Genomic DNA, 14,720 nt, shown 5'->3' with positions numbered 1-14,720 from the left:
CACAGAGGCGAAAAACGCTGTCGCTGATTGTCTCAGTCTTGGCCAGCGGCGGGTCCATCTTAAAGCCGTCTGGCATTGGCTGTATCTGACATAGGGGAAACTTCTAGCAGCTTCGTACAGAAGCCACCCCTGTAACCCCCCCGCTACCAAAACCTTGCCACGCAGACCCGTTACATTTATGAATGTAGTTCACATTACGGCCTTGCTTTTCAAAGATGGTAGGCTGGTGATAACTGCCTTTTTAGCAGCTTTTCCACACCTGTGGATTTTATACCAGAGCCCTCATCTCCTGGAAACTTGGGGAAGTAGTGCAAATTTTACTGCTCAGAGCCACCCTTAGAAGCCTTTCAGTTTTCACCTGAGAGTCAGCAGCCACTGGGAGATGTTGGCAGTGTGTGACACACCAGTTCAGCGAGAGCATCCTGGCTTGTGGGAGAAAAGGACTGAAAGCACAACAGATGTGTTTAGCAGTGTATGTTTGATTCATAACTGTAATTGTTCTGAGATGATTCAGTAGGGGTAAAGAACTTGCCCAAGGACATACAGTGCCTGTAGGAGAGCAAAGTTTTAAATCTGTTTTTTCAGTCTTGACAACATGCTGTAAGAGCATTCCTGATAATGCGATAACTCACAAGACAAAATGTTTTCCGTTTCAAATCATTAGCAACTTGCAGGTGTAAGGTGATGACTGAGAAATGGTGAAGTATCCAGTGAAACTGGTGCATTCTGGCATTTTTCATAGAATGATCATGGTTGAAAGGCATCTCTGGAAGTCTGTCTCCCATCTGCCTGCTCCAAGTGGGGCCAACTTTAAGAGCAGAATTGGTTGTTAAAGGCATTATCCAGTTGAGTTTTGAAAATTTCCAGGGGTGGAGTTTCTACAGCCTTTCTCTCACAGTGTGTGGCTACCCTCATTGTGTAATTTTTTCCTCATAATTTTCTGGAATTTCCCTTGCTGCAAATTTTGTCTGGTGCCTCCTTTTTTCACTGTACACCTCTGAGATGAGCCAAACTCCATCTTTTCTGTAGTCCCTGTTTCTTAGTGAACACTACTGAGAAGACAATGATCAGATGCTTCATGCAGCTTGATGGTGCCATGAAGAGGACTCAGAGATATTCAAACTAAACAGAAGTCACATTGCTTTCTAAACTGTATCACCTTTGTAATATAAACTCTCTTACTATTGTTTTAGTAGCAAATTTCCCCATGCCTTCACATTACATTCCTTGGCTTTGAGGAGCAATTATTCTACCCTTAGCCTTCTTGCTAAGAGATCTCTTCTTGCCAGAGATCTCTTCCCAAATAGTTGTACACAGCTCTGTAAATGTTAGGGTGACATTTGGAGTAAGCTTGAAGAGCCTGTGTGCTCCTTCTTCGTTCCCCTGTGTCTCTGTCTAGCTTCAGTATGGCAATATAGCCTTGCTCGTCACCTCCCAGGGCTAGCAATAACATTTACAAGCTACAGTTTCCTCTGTCTGCAAATATTGCTGCTGTGCTACTACTCAGTGCTCTTACAGCTCCTCCCTAGCACAATACTTTATGATTACAGCCCAAAGAAGGGAGATGCAAAATTTATTAGATATTTACCTTCCATTGTGGATTAAAGGCTTTTTTTTTTTTTTTGTAACTACCCACCTGACAACACCCCTTAATTAACTTACCCTCTTTTGTGTGTGATGGCGACAGGAGGAGGGGAAGCATGTACCAAGCCTGATGCTGATGGAAAGTGGTACATGCTGCTTTGTTGGGTAGTCACAGGTTAGCTTCGGGAGCTGGAGAGTTGGTTCATTACAGAAGTTAAACAAAGCTAGAATCCAGAGTGCAAAGGCTTGGAGGGAGGTTTGGGATCCTGGATCCTAATATGCCTTCTCTAGGTCAGTTTAAAATTTAGAAAGTCTTCATTGAAGCTTTTGTTGTAGACAGTCAAAAATCTGGTGCAATTTTGCCTTACAATCATGGAAGCTTCACAGTTTTAGCTAGTTCCTTGAGATTTTGCCCACTTTGAGCTGAAATTCTCAAGACCAGTTTACAGGATTTTTGTGTCATATAACCTGCTTATAATGTTGAACCAGAAAAGCAAGGTGTTAATTTTGGATTCAGAAATGGCATGGTTTAACTCCAGCCAGTAACAAAGCCCCACACAGCCTCTTGCTCACTTCGCCCAGGTGAGATGGGGGTGAAAATCAGAAGAGTAAAAGTAAGAAAATTCATGGGTTGAGATAAAGACAGTTTAATAGGGAAAGCAAAAGCCACACACGCAAGCAAAGCAAAACATTCACCACTTCCCATTGGCAGGTAGGTGCTCAGCCGTCTCCAGGACAGCAGGGCTCCGTCATGTGTAACAGTTACTTGGGAAGACAAATGCCATCACTCTGAATGTGCCCCCCTTCCTTCTTCTTCCCCCAACTTTATATGCTGAGCATGAAGTCATGTGGTATGGAATATCCCTTTGGTCAGTTGGGGTCTGTCTTGACTGTGTCCCCTCCCAACTTCTTGTGCACCCCCAGCCTACTCACTGGTGGGGTGGGATGAGAGGCAGAGGTGGCCTTAGCAATGCGTAAGCCCTGCTCAGCAGTAACTAAAACATCCCTGAATTATCAACACTGTTTTTAGCACAAATCCAAAACATAGGCCCATACTAGCTACTACGAAGAAAATTAACCCTATCCCAGCCAAAACCAGCACAAGAAAAAAGAATAAATTTGTGTAGTTCTGAAAAAAAATGCAGAATTCCTTCTGTTCATAACCAGTCATTTCAATGTCTAAACTTTATGAATCCAGCAATTTTTTTTTTTGGTCTAAGAAATGGCATTATAGTACTTGCACTGAACCTTGTACTTTCATACAGACATGTTGCTAGGGGCTGTTTGCCTTCTTTGTCTAGATTTCTGTATGTCTTCCATTTTGTGAATACTTAGGCAATGATTTTTTCTGCAGTAATTGAAGTTTCTGCTTGTGAACCACAAGGGAAAGGGATAGAAAATATATAAGATACTGGAACAGGGAGGAGACACTGGTATGGAATGGGAAATAGTGACTAGGGTATTTATTCTGTTCTGACCTTCTAGATAAATAGGTGTGGTTTGTACTTCAGGTGTTCTTCAGGAATTTCTTATATTGTATGAACCAACCTGCACTTCTGGGCTATTTTCAGACTTAAATGTATGTTAAAAGTAATGAAATGTTTTAAATAGTGTTACGAAATAAACTTTGCAAGGTTTTGATAAAGTGTGTTTGATGAAGAATATTCATCTCGATATCATCTGGCCTACGTAAACATCTGCTAGCAATTTTTGTCTATAGCAGTGGCCTTGTAAGTGACAATTATTATTACTGCTTCACCAGTATTCTTGTGTCCCTGAAAATGTGATGAATGCCTTGAAGCTAGCTCTATTATTTCTCTTTTTTGCTGGTCATTTGGAAATATTTTGTACACATTGTACTGATAAGGGTGTCTTGTGTAATTGTTCTGCCTTTAGTGCCTGTTTGGTCTTAACTGATGTGCACTATTCAAATTGAAGCATTGGAATTTAAGAAAGTAGCATACAAAACGGAGTAAAGCCAGAGGTGAGAAGCAGAAGCAGCAAGCTTTAGGAAATAAAAGCTAGGAGAAGTTGAATAAGAGGGGTTCTTTTAGTCGAGAACAGGGTGAGGGAGCTGGGGTAATGGTATGCTGAGCTTCAGGATACAAAGGTCCTCTTGTAAAGCACCTGTATACCCACTGGGAGTAGGGAAGGAAGGTGTCATCTTAATTTGAAGGAAAGAAAAACTGGCATTGATGTTGCAAAAATACTCTGGTCTGTGAGGGAGATTAAGCACCAGTAAAAACAGCTAAGCCAGTCCAGGTTCTTTAAGTTTCTGTGGTTGTATGTGTCCAAGTTTTTAACTGTTTTATCTTCACGAGTTTCCAGTGCATAACAACGGATGATAATGCTATTGACATCTTGTCAGGTTGAAATCTTTAAAGCAGAATAGCTTTGTTCTTACTAGCACTGTAAACCTATCAGTGGCTGATTAGTGATATTATTTGCAGGGTATTTTGCTAGACTAATAAAACCCATTCTTACTTTTAATGTAATGGTTGTCTTTAGGTGGGTATTTAAAGATGGTTTTGTGTTCTCTGTTGTACCTCTCAGTGCTAGTGAGTTACATTTCTGTCCCTTTGAGTTGCTCTTTCCTATTTGGCAGGCTAAGTAAGGTGATTTCTGGTGATACCTAGGTGGGAGACATCCAGGGAAAATCCAGTTTGCTGCCAAAAGTGTCACAGTGCATTTAGTAAGCATGAACTTTTCTTCTGGGTCAGCGAGGAGCAGTGCCAGAGCACAGCTACACACTGCCGGGACCCTTAGGGCACCGACAGGCCCTGCCCGGCCCCCAGGGCTCCCCCAGCCTTCCCACAGCCCAGGTCCCCATGTCAGCCCCCTGGGGCCATCAGCACCTGCCCCAGTGATGCCGCAGCAGGGCTGGTCTCCATGGCCCTGCCAAGCCCATGTCCCATCCCTGTCACCATGGCCCTGCCTGGCAATCACAGCACATGATCTTAGCCCTGGCCTGCAGATTGCATTCCCGGCCTGACCCCAGACCTGCCTCATCTCCATGACATTTCCTGGGCTCTTGGTTGGGCCTGGCCGCCATCTGCGGCTCTGTTGTGCTCATCTCCTTGGCTGTGTGGGACAGCCTGGGCAGCGAGAGTCTGGCCCTGGGAGCCCAGCAGCTCCCGGCTCCCATTCTGCCGGGTGATGTGCAAGGTCATAATGGCTTGTGAGCACTTAAAGTTCCAATGACATTTTTTTCCACCAAAAAAAGAGTGTTATCTCCTGGGTCCCAGTCAGATTGCAGTCTGAGAGATCACATTTGGGCTTCCCAAAGTACTTGACAGACTTCTGTTGTTGAAACTCATCTGTATGGAATCCACTTGGACAGGAATGAGGATTTTTTTAAATTCTTATAGACCTTTTTTAAGTTCTGAGGTTTTGTTTGTTTGTTTGTTTTAAGTATAATTTTGGTTTTCAGGAAACCAAGGCTGTTTTTATTTGTGGCCATGTGTCTGCTAGTGGATATGGGAGGGAAAGAGGTGTGCTGTGTAATGCCTACAGGAAAGTTATGTCTGGTTCCTGGGTACAAAGCTTTGTATCCTTGCTTTTTAAGGATTCCTGGATACATAACTTTGTATCCTTGTTTTTTAAGGATATTTGAATTTTTGCAAAAAGTAGAAGTGTTTGGTCTATATTCCACAGTAGTTTTGAACCAGCAAACCTATTTTCCATACTTGCTCCTTGCCAGTGTCTCATCCCTCTCCAGTTGGTGACACTCGTGTCTGGAAGCTCTGCTTCATGGGAGTGGGTGGCAATAGCTGATTCTCACAAAAGTAGCTAGTGGGAATATGTCATGTGCCCTGAACTGGTGTCACTGGTGAAGGGAAGATATTTTATCCTTCTTCTTGCACTGTCATCTCTCTGGAAATTTCTGGGAGAAAACTATATTGTAGTCTGGGAGGCAGGGAAAAGAGACCACAGGGAAGAACAAGAGACTACAGAAAAACTAAAAGAGAGAAGAAAGGAAAGGGGCAAAGAATAGAGATTAATACAAGAGAAAGGTTAGAAAGCAAGAGAAAGAACGTGAAGAGGTCCTGGATATTTTTCTCTCTGTGTTCTAAGAATACGCCTGCTGCCATCTCCCCAGGAGGTTTATGCAGAGCCTTGTGGGGAAGCAGCAGTGAATTGCTCCTTTGGATGCTAAGTGTAAAATTAAAGCTGGCAGCATCTCAGAGCACTGGGAAGCTAATCGCTCCTAATAACATATTGATTTTCACAGATCTCTGGCATTATATCAGGGCAGTTTTGAATCAGCACCTGGTTTCTTCCTCTTCCCATTTGCAAGCTAATGGCAATGAAGCTTCTAGCTTTGAGATCGCAAATAAATGCCGCTCTGGATCTTTGTGTTTGTACAAATCTGTGGGTCTCTGAAATATGGTTTCACTGATTGCTCCTATGCATGGCTCTGAGGGACATCCAACTAAAATAGCTATACTAAAAGTAGAAGGGAGGAAGGAATATGCATGTGTTTTAAACTTGGATAACTGTGCTGCTGCTTGTATTTATGGTGCTGAACAAAAGTATTACAGTCCCGTTGCTGCAGATGGCTGAGGACAATCAAATGGATGCCTGTATTCAGGCAGAAGTTGCCAGCACATGTGCCTAGGAGGCTGAGGTCGCCTAGTTGTTGCTAGGTTACATTCAACCCTGAGCAGATTTGCTGTATGTGTTGCTCAGCTGTAACATGGCTTCCTTGAGTTTTTGGGACTGACTGTCAGGACAAGCAGATAGGTTTTATTTGTATGACTGCTACTAGGCAGTACCTTCCTCTGAAAGGGTGTTTTCGTAGCTGGAGGGAATGGTCTACTTGCAGGGAGGTGTGCTGAAAGAGCCCCCAGATACTCCAGATGGTGAAGACCTGCAACGCGAGAATGAAATCTCTTTATTTCTAAAAGATGTCAAGTGCCTAGGTGGTCTGAGCTGAGCTGGGCTCAGGTCAGCATAAGGCACACAGAACAGAAACTCATTGTCTCCTAGGCTTGTGTGGAGGCTCTTTCAACTATTTCGGGCTATTAATTTTTATCTACTTAATTGTTACAAGGATTCATTGCTCCCTGTTTGTAGCAGTCTGTCCAGAGAAGGGACAGTAATAGATTGGATATTAGATTGGCTATTAGGAAAAATTTCTTCACCAAAAGTGTTGTCAAGCATTAGAACAGGGTGCCCAGGGAAGTGGTTGAGTCACCATCCCTGGATGACTTTAAGACATGGAGATGTGGTGCTTAGGGACATGGTTTAGTGGTGGACTTGGCAGTGCCAGGTTTAAGGTAGGACTTGATGATCTTAAAGGTCTTTTCCAAGCTAAAGGATTCTATGATTATTACCATGCTTTTGGTTTGTTGTCTTCTAGTGTCTGCAGGAAAACTTGTGTTTCCAAAGTACCTAACACATGGCACTGTGGAGAAGGAAGCAGCAGGGCTGGGGTACTTGTGTCAGCTACTCCCACTTGTAATCCTGATATCCTCCAACCCCCTTCTGGTAGCTATTGAGGCGCTACGGCAAGCAACTGTTTCATGCAAGGCACATCTGAGCTGAAGGCGTCAAAAGAGCCATTTCATGCTTGACTGCATCTTCTAATACAATCTGCAGAGAGAGAGAGAGGAAAGAGAGCAAGGAGGGTTTGTGTGTACATACACGTTGCCTTTGAGTGTAGGTATAATATACAGTACATTTAGTTCCAGGTTGCAGCTGTGGGTGGCAAGTAAGAGGTGCAGACGTGAGGGGGAAGAGAATTGCAATTTGAAAAGAAGTAACCATTCCCCCACCTTGAAAAAGAAGCTTTCTTTACTTCTCTGTTTCTTGGCCAAGCAAAGGTGTGAGTCCCCAGGGCAGCACTGACAGCTGGTACCCAGAAGGTCTATGTATGGCTGAGTGGGTGTTGCATGTAGAGAGATTTGTGTGTACAGGCCATGACAGTGTGTGGGGAGTGCAGCTAAGAAAAACTGGTGAATAGGGATGCTGATCACAGCCATCTTATTTTAATGGTGTTCCCAGAAAAGTTTTCTTCTTGAAGTGTTTGTGTGTCCCATGACCAGAGAGGTGCTGCATACCAGCTATTAGTGAGGTAGGTCACTGCACCAGCACAACCACAGCGATCCTCACCAAACATTTTGTAATCATCTACGTCGCCTCTGTCGCTTTATCAGCTTGATACTTATGTCCTTATTTATCACCTCATTTGCATATTTATTTCACACTGCAGTTCTTTTACTGGCCATTGTGGAGCCAGCCATGGGTCCTTTCCAGTGTGAACACATGGCTGTTCCTCACTTTCCCATCCATCTACCCTACTCTAGCATCTAACATTTAGGCATTGAGAAGACAGGATTGGCTCTGCCAAGCTTGCTATTTCTCGCTAAAAGTCTACTGTCAGCATGAGTGGCCTAGCTGGGAAATACAGTACAAAGGGGTAAAACACAAGGAGAACATTTAGATTCCAAATTCATGTTGTTGCAGTTGGTTAAATTAGATTGAGTGTTGGCTTTCTGGAATGTGTGTGGGGTGCCTGGGGAGAATCCCAGCCATATGAGAAAACTGTAGCTAAACTGGGTAAGGCACTGGTAAGCATGCTTTATGGAGCAATCCTTCCACATGCCTAGGGAGCTGAACTGGTCTTTTTTTTAACCTTTGTGATTTTTATATGTAGTTTTGTGGTAGAAGTCATACATGGGGCAATCTTTACAGCTTTGCCTTTGGTAGGGGTTGGGGAAGGGACACTCTGATTCATACATTAATATATTTATGTAGATTTGTAAATTTTGCAGATAAAAATGCTTTGGAGCATATTCCCAGACTGAAACAATAATTGCCATGCCATCATGGTTGCTGTAGTTCTATCACAAGACTTTAATTCTATCCCCTTAGAGAAGAATATCAGTTTCTGCAGGCAAGACCCTGAACAAATAGAGAATGTTAAGTACTATAACTCTTTTCCTCAGCTGAACTTCCCATTTTCTTTGATATCCTCAGAAATGATAGAAAAATATTATTTCTTTCCTTGCTGCTTTTTTTTTTTTCTTTTTCCCCCTCCTGGCTTTCATTGTGTCTTCATCTCCTGCATTTTCTTGTATTTGAATTACACTTAAACTTGCAATGGAGTTTGGTTTGTTCCTTTCTTCATTTGCATTGCAGTGCCATCGGTTGTGTCAGCAGAGCTCTACTAACTTTAGTTGTTAGTAAGGAGGGGAAAAATATAAAATCACAAAACAGCACAAATCTCACATAGAAAAGACCTGTTAGGAAACTTGCTTCATACAGTTGTTGTTTTTCTTTAAAGTGCTAGCAATGGAATGAAATTCCTCTCTAAATAAGCAACAGCTCTTAAGAGTACTAGAAATAGGATCTCTCAGCCTTGAAAGGCAAGACTAAATGCTCTAGTAGAAGTGCTGCAGACACTATTTAAAGTAGTCATTACAGCTAGTGCTAGGTAAGGCTGGACTAATGGAGGAGATTGCATTTTCTGAAAGGTGTTAAAAACAGAGTCTTGGCCAGCTCATTATCACAGAAGTGCACTGTGCTAACACACATGTCCTTGGGGATGGTGTCTCCGTGGGTACTGCTGCCTCCAGTTGTGGTGAATACCGTATCTTTATGTTTGCTGCTCATACTTGGCATATAGGGTTGCTGGATGCAGTTAAACAATTGTGGTTTTCCCCAGTTACATGCCTTTCTGTGGCAAGTGGTCCGGTTTCTGTAAACACAGTGCTCTAAGATGTCAGGGTTCTTCAGGAGTGAAGCTAGCATAGGGGTGTAACTTCTTTTCATTTCTTTGCAATTGTTTGCTGATTCCTTGCAGAGGCCTCTATCTTGAGCTATGATGGCAGCATGTACATGAAGATCATCATGCCTATGGTCATGCATACAGAAGCAGAAGACGTGTCCTTCCGTTTCATGTCCCAACGTGCTTATGGGCTGTTGATGGCAACCACCTCACGAGACTCTGCTGACACTCTGCGCCTGGAGCTGGATGGAGGCCGTGTCAAACTTATGGTCAATTTAGGTATCGTATAAAATCCTTCTGCTGCCCCTTCACTATTAGTTTGGGCTTGTGATTAGTGTTTTTTTAGTAATTTTGTTTAATTTCTGTTGGTTTGATTGGATTGGATTGACTTCTAAAATAACTGCTGAGACCTTCATGATGATATTCTCTTGTGGAGAGAAATTCTCTTCTGCATTGCTGCATGAAGATTTGCTGTCAGTTCTTCGTTATGGACAGTGATGGTTTTTAAGTCTTTAGTTTTAAGTTTCCTTTCTTGGTCTGGGACTGGTGAGCTCTGTGTGAGACATGCTGCTTGGTCCATCTTTTGATCAGTTACATCCCTCATTCATCCAGCATCACTCAAAACAGTCAAAGCCAAATGTGGGGGGGAGGCAAAATGGTTATGGTGGCAAGCAGAAGTCCTGTGAATCCCATGCCTTTTAAAGAATTTGGCAGCGTTTGATACAACTTGGTCTATTTTACTAATTTCCTAATTATTTCTGTTTTCTAATTGTGATATGTTTCAAACCTTTAGGGCTTTTTATATCTAGTAAAAAAGCCTGGGTATTTTTGATTGTGTCTTTATTAAAATGAAGGCACAATAATAAAAAACCACAACCCCACCATCCCAAAGGGTTGTGTTCTGTCTCCTTAGAGTTACGCTTTCCCAGAAAATAATAAAAAAGACAATTAGAAACAAGTCCAACAATAACAACACTGAAAAAAAAAATCAGGAGTGAATGTGCTATTAGATTAGCCTCAGTCCCTTTTCTCGACAGTACTAAAAGACGGATGGCCTTTTTAAAGAATGTAAATACATGAGTTGAAGCGTTCCTTCACTTTTCATTGATGCAACTTGTTGTCTCATGTGAATCCAGGAACATAACTAAGAACAAATTTTGAGCCAAAGAGGCAGAACTATCATGATAGTCTGAAATGTTAAACCTCTTCTAATCTGTAGGGTACTCTGTATGAAGATGTGTGTGTGCGTGGTCTGTGAAAGCTTGTGTCAGCTTCAAAATTCTAAGCCCCACTGGAGCAAGCTTTCACATTTTTTGAGCTAACAGTATCAGCATCTTCAAAGCCCTGCTGTGGTGATAGCAGGAGCAAACCATGTAGTGGTTTTGTTTGTAGAGGGCAAAAAAGGTATTATATGCCCATACCTGTGGTAATGGTTCTTGTTTTTTAATTCCCATCCTAGCTAGATATGGTAAGTTTATCAAGGTCTTGCTGCATCATAGATGAGCTTGAGTGGTGATTCTAGGATTCCTCACCCTCACCTGGGCAATAGGTTGTCCAGCAGTTGTCCTCTGGAAATAGCTTGTTGTTTTAAAATGCTTCTAGTGTCTTTCTGGCTTTGAAAGTGCAAGTCAGACCCTAATTTTGGAATAAGAAAGTGAAGAGGAGAAGATGCATTTAAACGAGTTCCTGTCTCTTAAAAGCAAAGAGCCTCCATCCGAAGAGCTATAGAAACTCTTGCTTTTTATTAAAAAAAAAAAAAAAATAGAAACTGCAGTGTTATAGAGTTCCTGTTTGGAATATATATATGCTCTGCTTAGCTTGACTGAAGAAATGTAAAGCACTATTGAGTGTCTAGCTAGCATAGGAGAAGTTGCTGTGCTATCCAAACTGGCCTAGAGGACACAGGAATAGATCAGCTTCAGCTATGACAGTAACTTCTCAAATAAAGAGAAACAGCACTCTAATGATAGCCATCTCTGCCTATATTAACTTCAAGTGAAGGAAAATTTCATAGATTTGCAGGGTTTCTCTGGAGAACAGCTCAAAAAATTTGCTCTTGAGCATTCTTACATGGGCAAAGACAACCTTTCACAAAACTCCAGTGCGTGTCTGTATATATATATATATATATATATATGCGTGTGTGTTTCTGATTTTTCTTCTGATTAATACAGTTGGTGCTAATAATCTGTCAAAATGAGATTATTTTTTTCACCCACTGTTTCCTTTCTTGGCAATTCTTGCTAGCCATTTCCTTCTCAGAGAATAAACTTACTTAATCTCTGGAAGATTGGCAGTGTTATGCTTCTGTCAGAGAAGTGATGGGGCAGCTGAGTACTCATCTGCTTAGCTCTACTCTACCCCCTCCTAACCCAGAGTTGGTTCTTTTACCTTGCATACCTTAGTTTCTCTCTTTGTTGAAGACAGAATACTTCACAACCTGACAGGGATGTGGTAGTATTTTAGTAAGTGCTGCCTCTATCACCTTTGATACTCCCACATGAAAAGTACTACAGCATGAAAACTGCCAGACTTCATAAAAAAAATCACTTTTTTCTTCTCAGAAAGGTACTACTTAGTTGATTCTGTTGTATCTTCATCTTCCTTTAAAATCACTGAGAACAGGGGAAATTGCTCCTTTTGGGTGTTCGAGGCCTCCTAGACTTAGACCCTATGTGAATACAAGGAGGGTATATTTAGATTACCCTGAATATACCTACAATTTTTTACAGCTTACTCTTACAGTTTTTCTTTTATCATGCTGGCAGACAATATTTTCCCTCAGGGCCTGTCAACATTGTGTGCCTGATTGGCACTGGTCACTTTTAACACTTGCTAACGTCTGTTATGCCATCACCTAGCCTAGACACAGACTGTTCAACTCTGATTATCTGGCATCTAAAAGACAGGGCTGAAGAATTGACATATGGTCTACACATGTTTGGAAAGAGATGTGGTGTTGATGGTTTAATACAGGGACAAAATCTGTAAACCAACCCTGTGTTAACTGAAGGCTATTTTTGTGTAGTTGCAAGGACTGAAGCAATGTGTGTGCCAGATTTGCCAGCTTTTCAGCTGGAAACTTTTGTGATGTTGAATCTTCCCCCAAAAGTGACTACAGGTTGCATCAATGGAAACCTGTCAGCACTCTCCTTCTATGCCTGGCTCAACAGAAGGGTAGTTTAAACTGTTGGAACCTGGATCAAGCTTCACTTCTCTCTTCAGATTTATAAAGCTGTCAGATATATACCTGGAAAAGGACTTCCCTTCTATCAAAATGGCAAAGTTACCTTTCTGTTGAAGAAACAGAATTTGAGGGGGAATGACCTTACCAGAACAATTAACTTTCAGTTGTTTACTGTAAGCCACATTTAACTCTTTTAGGAGACTGTCCATAGCCAAAATGTCACAAATGAGAACCAAATCTTCATTATCTAACCCTGCCAAAATCCCCTTACCAGTGAGAAACAGTCGTCAGCACCACCTCTGAAGACCTGAGTATGCTTGGTGCTGATTAGCTATGTGTCAGCATCTCCCCGAGTGTCTAACCTGTGACAGATGTACGTAAACAGAGACTGTTTTGAGTGGTGAGTTATTTAATTGTGCTTTTCTTATAAGTCATTTAATGCTATTACTAAGCTAAGAGCTGTCTCTTTCTTCTCTTCTTTGATCTATTCCATTTGATTACTTATTATCATTTGTGTGGTTATTAAGGTCTTCCCTATGTTCTTTTTTCTTTTAGTTATTTTTTTCTTTTTTATTTTTTTTTTCTTTTTAACTCTTCTGTGTATTTCAGTTGTAAAGCTTTCCCATACCCCATCAGCCATAGTAAATCAAAAGATGGTATTCAACCCTTCAAAGGCCTGAAGCCTGCGGCCCGCACAGCAAACAGCCCTGAGAACAGAGCGTACAGAGCAGCCTGCAGGGGCTGGCATATCCCACCCACCTCCTCAGCACTCAGTGTCCAAACCAAACAGGGGATGGATGCATCATACAGCAGGTGTGGGTGGGCATGGGCGGCTGGGTGCTTGCTGTAGAAGGTGGAAGGAAAGGAAGAGCAGTGGTGAATAATTCTCTAAGAAAGAGGGATGAGGAAGTTGTTTCAGACCTTTCCCATGTGAGTGCCCGAGGCACTGCAATCTGCATGTTGACAGCACATCTCACAGTAGTTTGAGTGTTTGTTGTGTGAAGATTAGAAGTCCAAATGTGATACACATCTCACTTTTGTTGAAAAGGACTCTGAAGAAATGGGTCTAGAGTGGAAGGAGAGAGAGAGAGAGATTAAGCAAATCGTGGCTTGGAACATGCCTGGGAATAATTTCTGATACTGAGATGATGTGCAGAAAGGGGAAGAAATGGCTGGTCCAGTAGGGAGATCCACTTCACATTTCTCCTCCTGTTGGTGAGTGGGAGGCTTATAGTGTCACTGACTTTTATTAAAGAATATTTCAGGTTTCTTTCTTCCTGGCCTGGCTTATCTTCAGGTCACTGGTGACTAGAACAAATACTTCCTGTATCCTGTTAATCTGAGTCAGTTCTCTTGTAAGGAAGCGTAATCATCCCTCTCGCCTATCTTTTCCTAATATATCTCCTCAAGGGTGTCAGAGACATCTTTGCTTCTTCAAAATGCAAAGGGTTTTTTTTTTTTTGTCATTTCTACATACAAACAGAGCAGGCACATTTTCTATTTTTCTTTTTTAAACGTATGTAAACTTTTATGCCAAATTTACTTTTGTGCAAATCATACACTCAGACCTGCAACTGTATGCCCATTCACACTGTTTCTCATTAATAAATTTCTTTTCTATACAAAGGCCCCTGATTTTTTTTTTTTTTTTGTCACAGACATACAAAAATATTTGTCAGCTGCCAGTTACAGGTGGGTTCATAGTCTGACTGCATCCAAGTAGGAGAGGGGCAAGGAGCCACACCATAGGTAAGAGTGTGCCCAGGACCTCATTTGGTTTCCCCATACAAAATAGCCTAGAGCAAGCTTAGAAACAGTCAAGACCTGATTATCTTGCTTGTCCTAGTCTTGCCTTGAAGTGCTCTTCCATAAACACATGTGAATGCTCCTCAAAAGGAACAAACACTTTGTCCTCACACAGCAAAGGTTACTTTCTTTCCTGAATCAAGGGAAAAACAGCCTGGGGTCTTAGAAATGTCAAATAAATATCACTATTTTCAGGCACAAGATACAAATGATAAGAAACACAGGCCTAATTCTCAGAGACTTCTGTCTTCTTCTAAAGATATCTCCATTCAAACAATGAATCCCCAGTGTTAGCTAATTGCACTGGAGCTATTTAACCTGTTGCAAGGAAAGGGTGTCTGGTGCATTTTCTGGGTGATGTGCTCTGGAAAACCTTCCACCTGAGTACTAGGGAAGCAGCTTCTGGTTTAC

General features: G+C 41.9%; 1 protein-coding gene across 7 annotated transcripts in view; it reads left to right on the top strand.

Moving 5' to 3' along the window:
* Nucleotides 1–14,720, top strand: part of NRXN3 (neurexin 3) — a 969,254-nt gene that overhangs the window by 293,660 nt on the left and 660,874 nt on the right. For all 7 annotated transcript variants that reach the window (XM_086462626.1, XM_086462625.1, XM_086462624.1 and 4 more), the window contains one exon: nucleotides 9,392–9,595. In XM_086462626.1, the coding sequence (XP_086318752.1) occupies nucleotides 9,392–9,595 (204 nt within the window). The remainder of the gene's footprint in view (nucleotides 1–9,391; nucleotides 9,596–14,720) is intronic.

The sequence above is a fragment of the Leptosomus discolor genome, chromosome 3 (assembly GCF_034619465.1).
Source record: "Leptosomus discolor isolate bLepDis1 chromosome 3, bLepDis1.hap2, whole genome shotgun sequence".
Taxonomy (NCBI): Eukaryota; Metazoa; Chordata; class Aves; order Leptosomiformes; family Leptosomidae; genus Leptosomus; species Leptosomus discolor.
The sequence above is the reverse complement of the archived record's forward strand: the minus strand, read 5'-3'. Positions and strand labels throughout refer to the sequence as shown.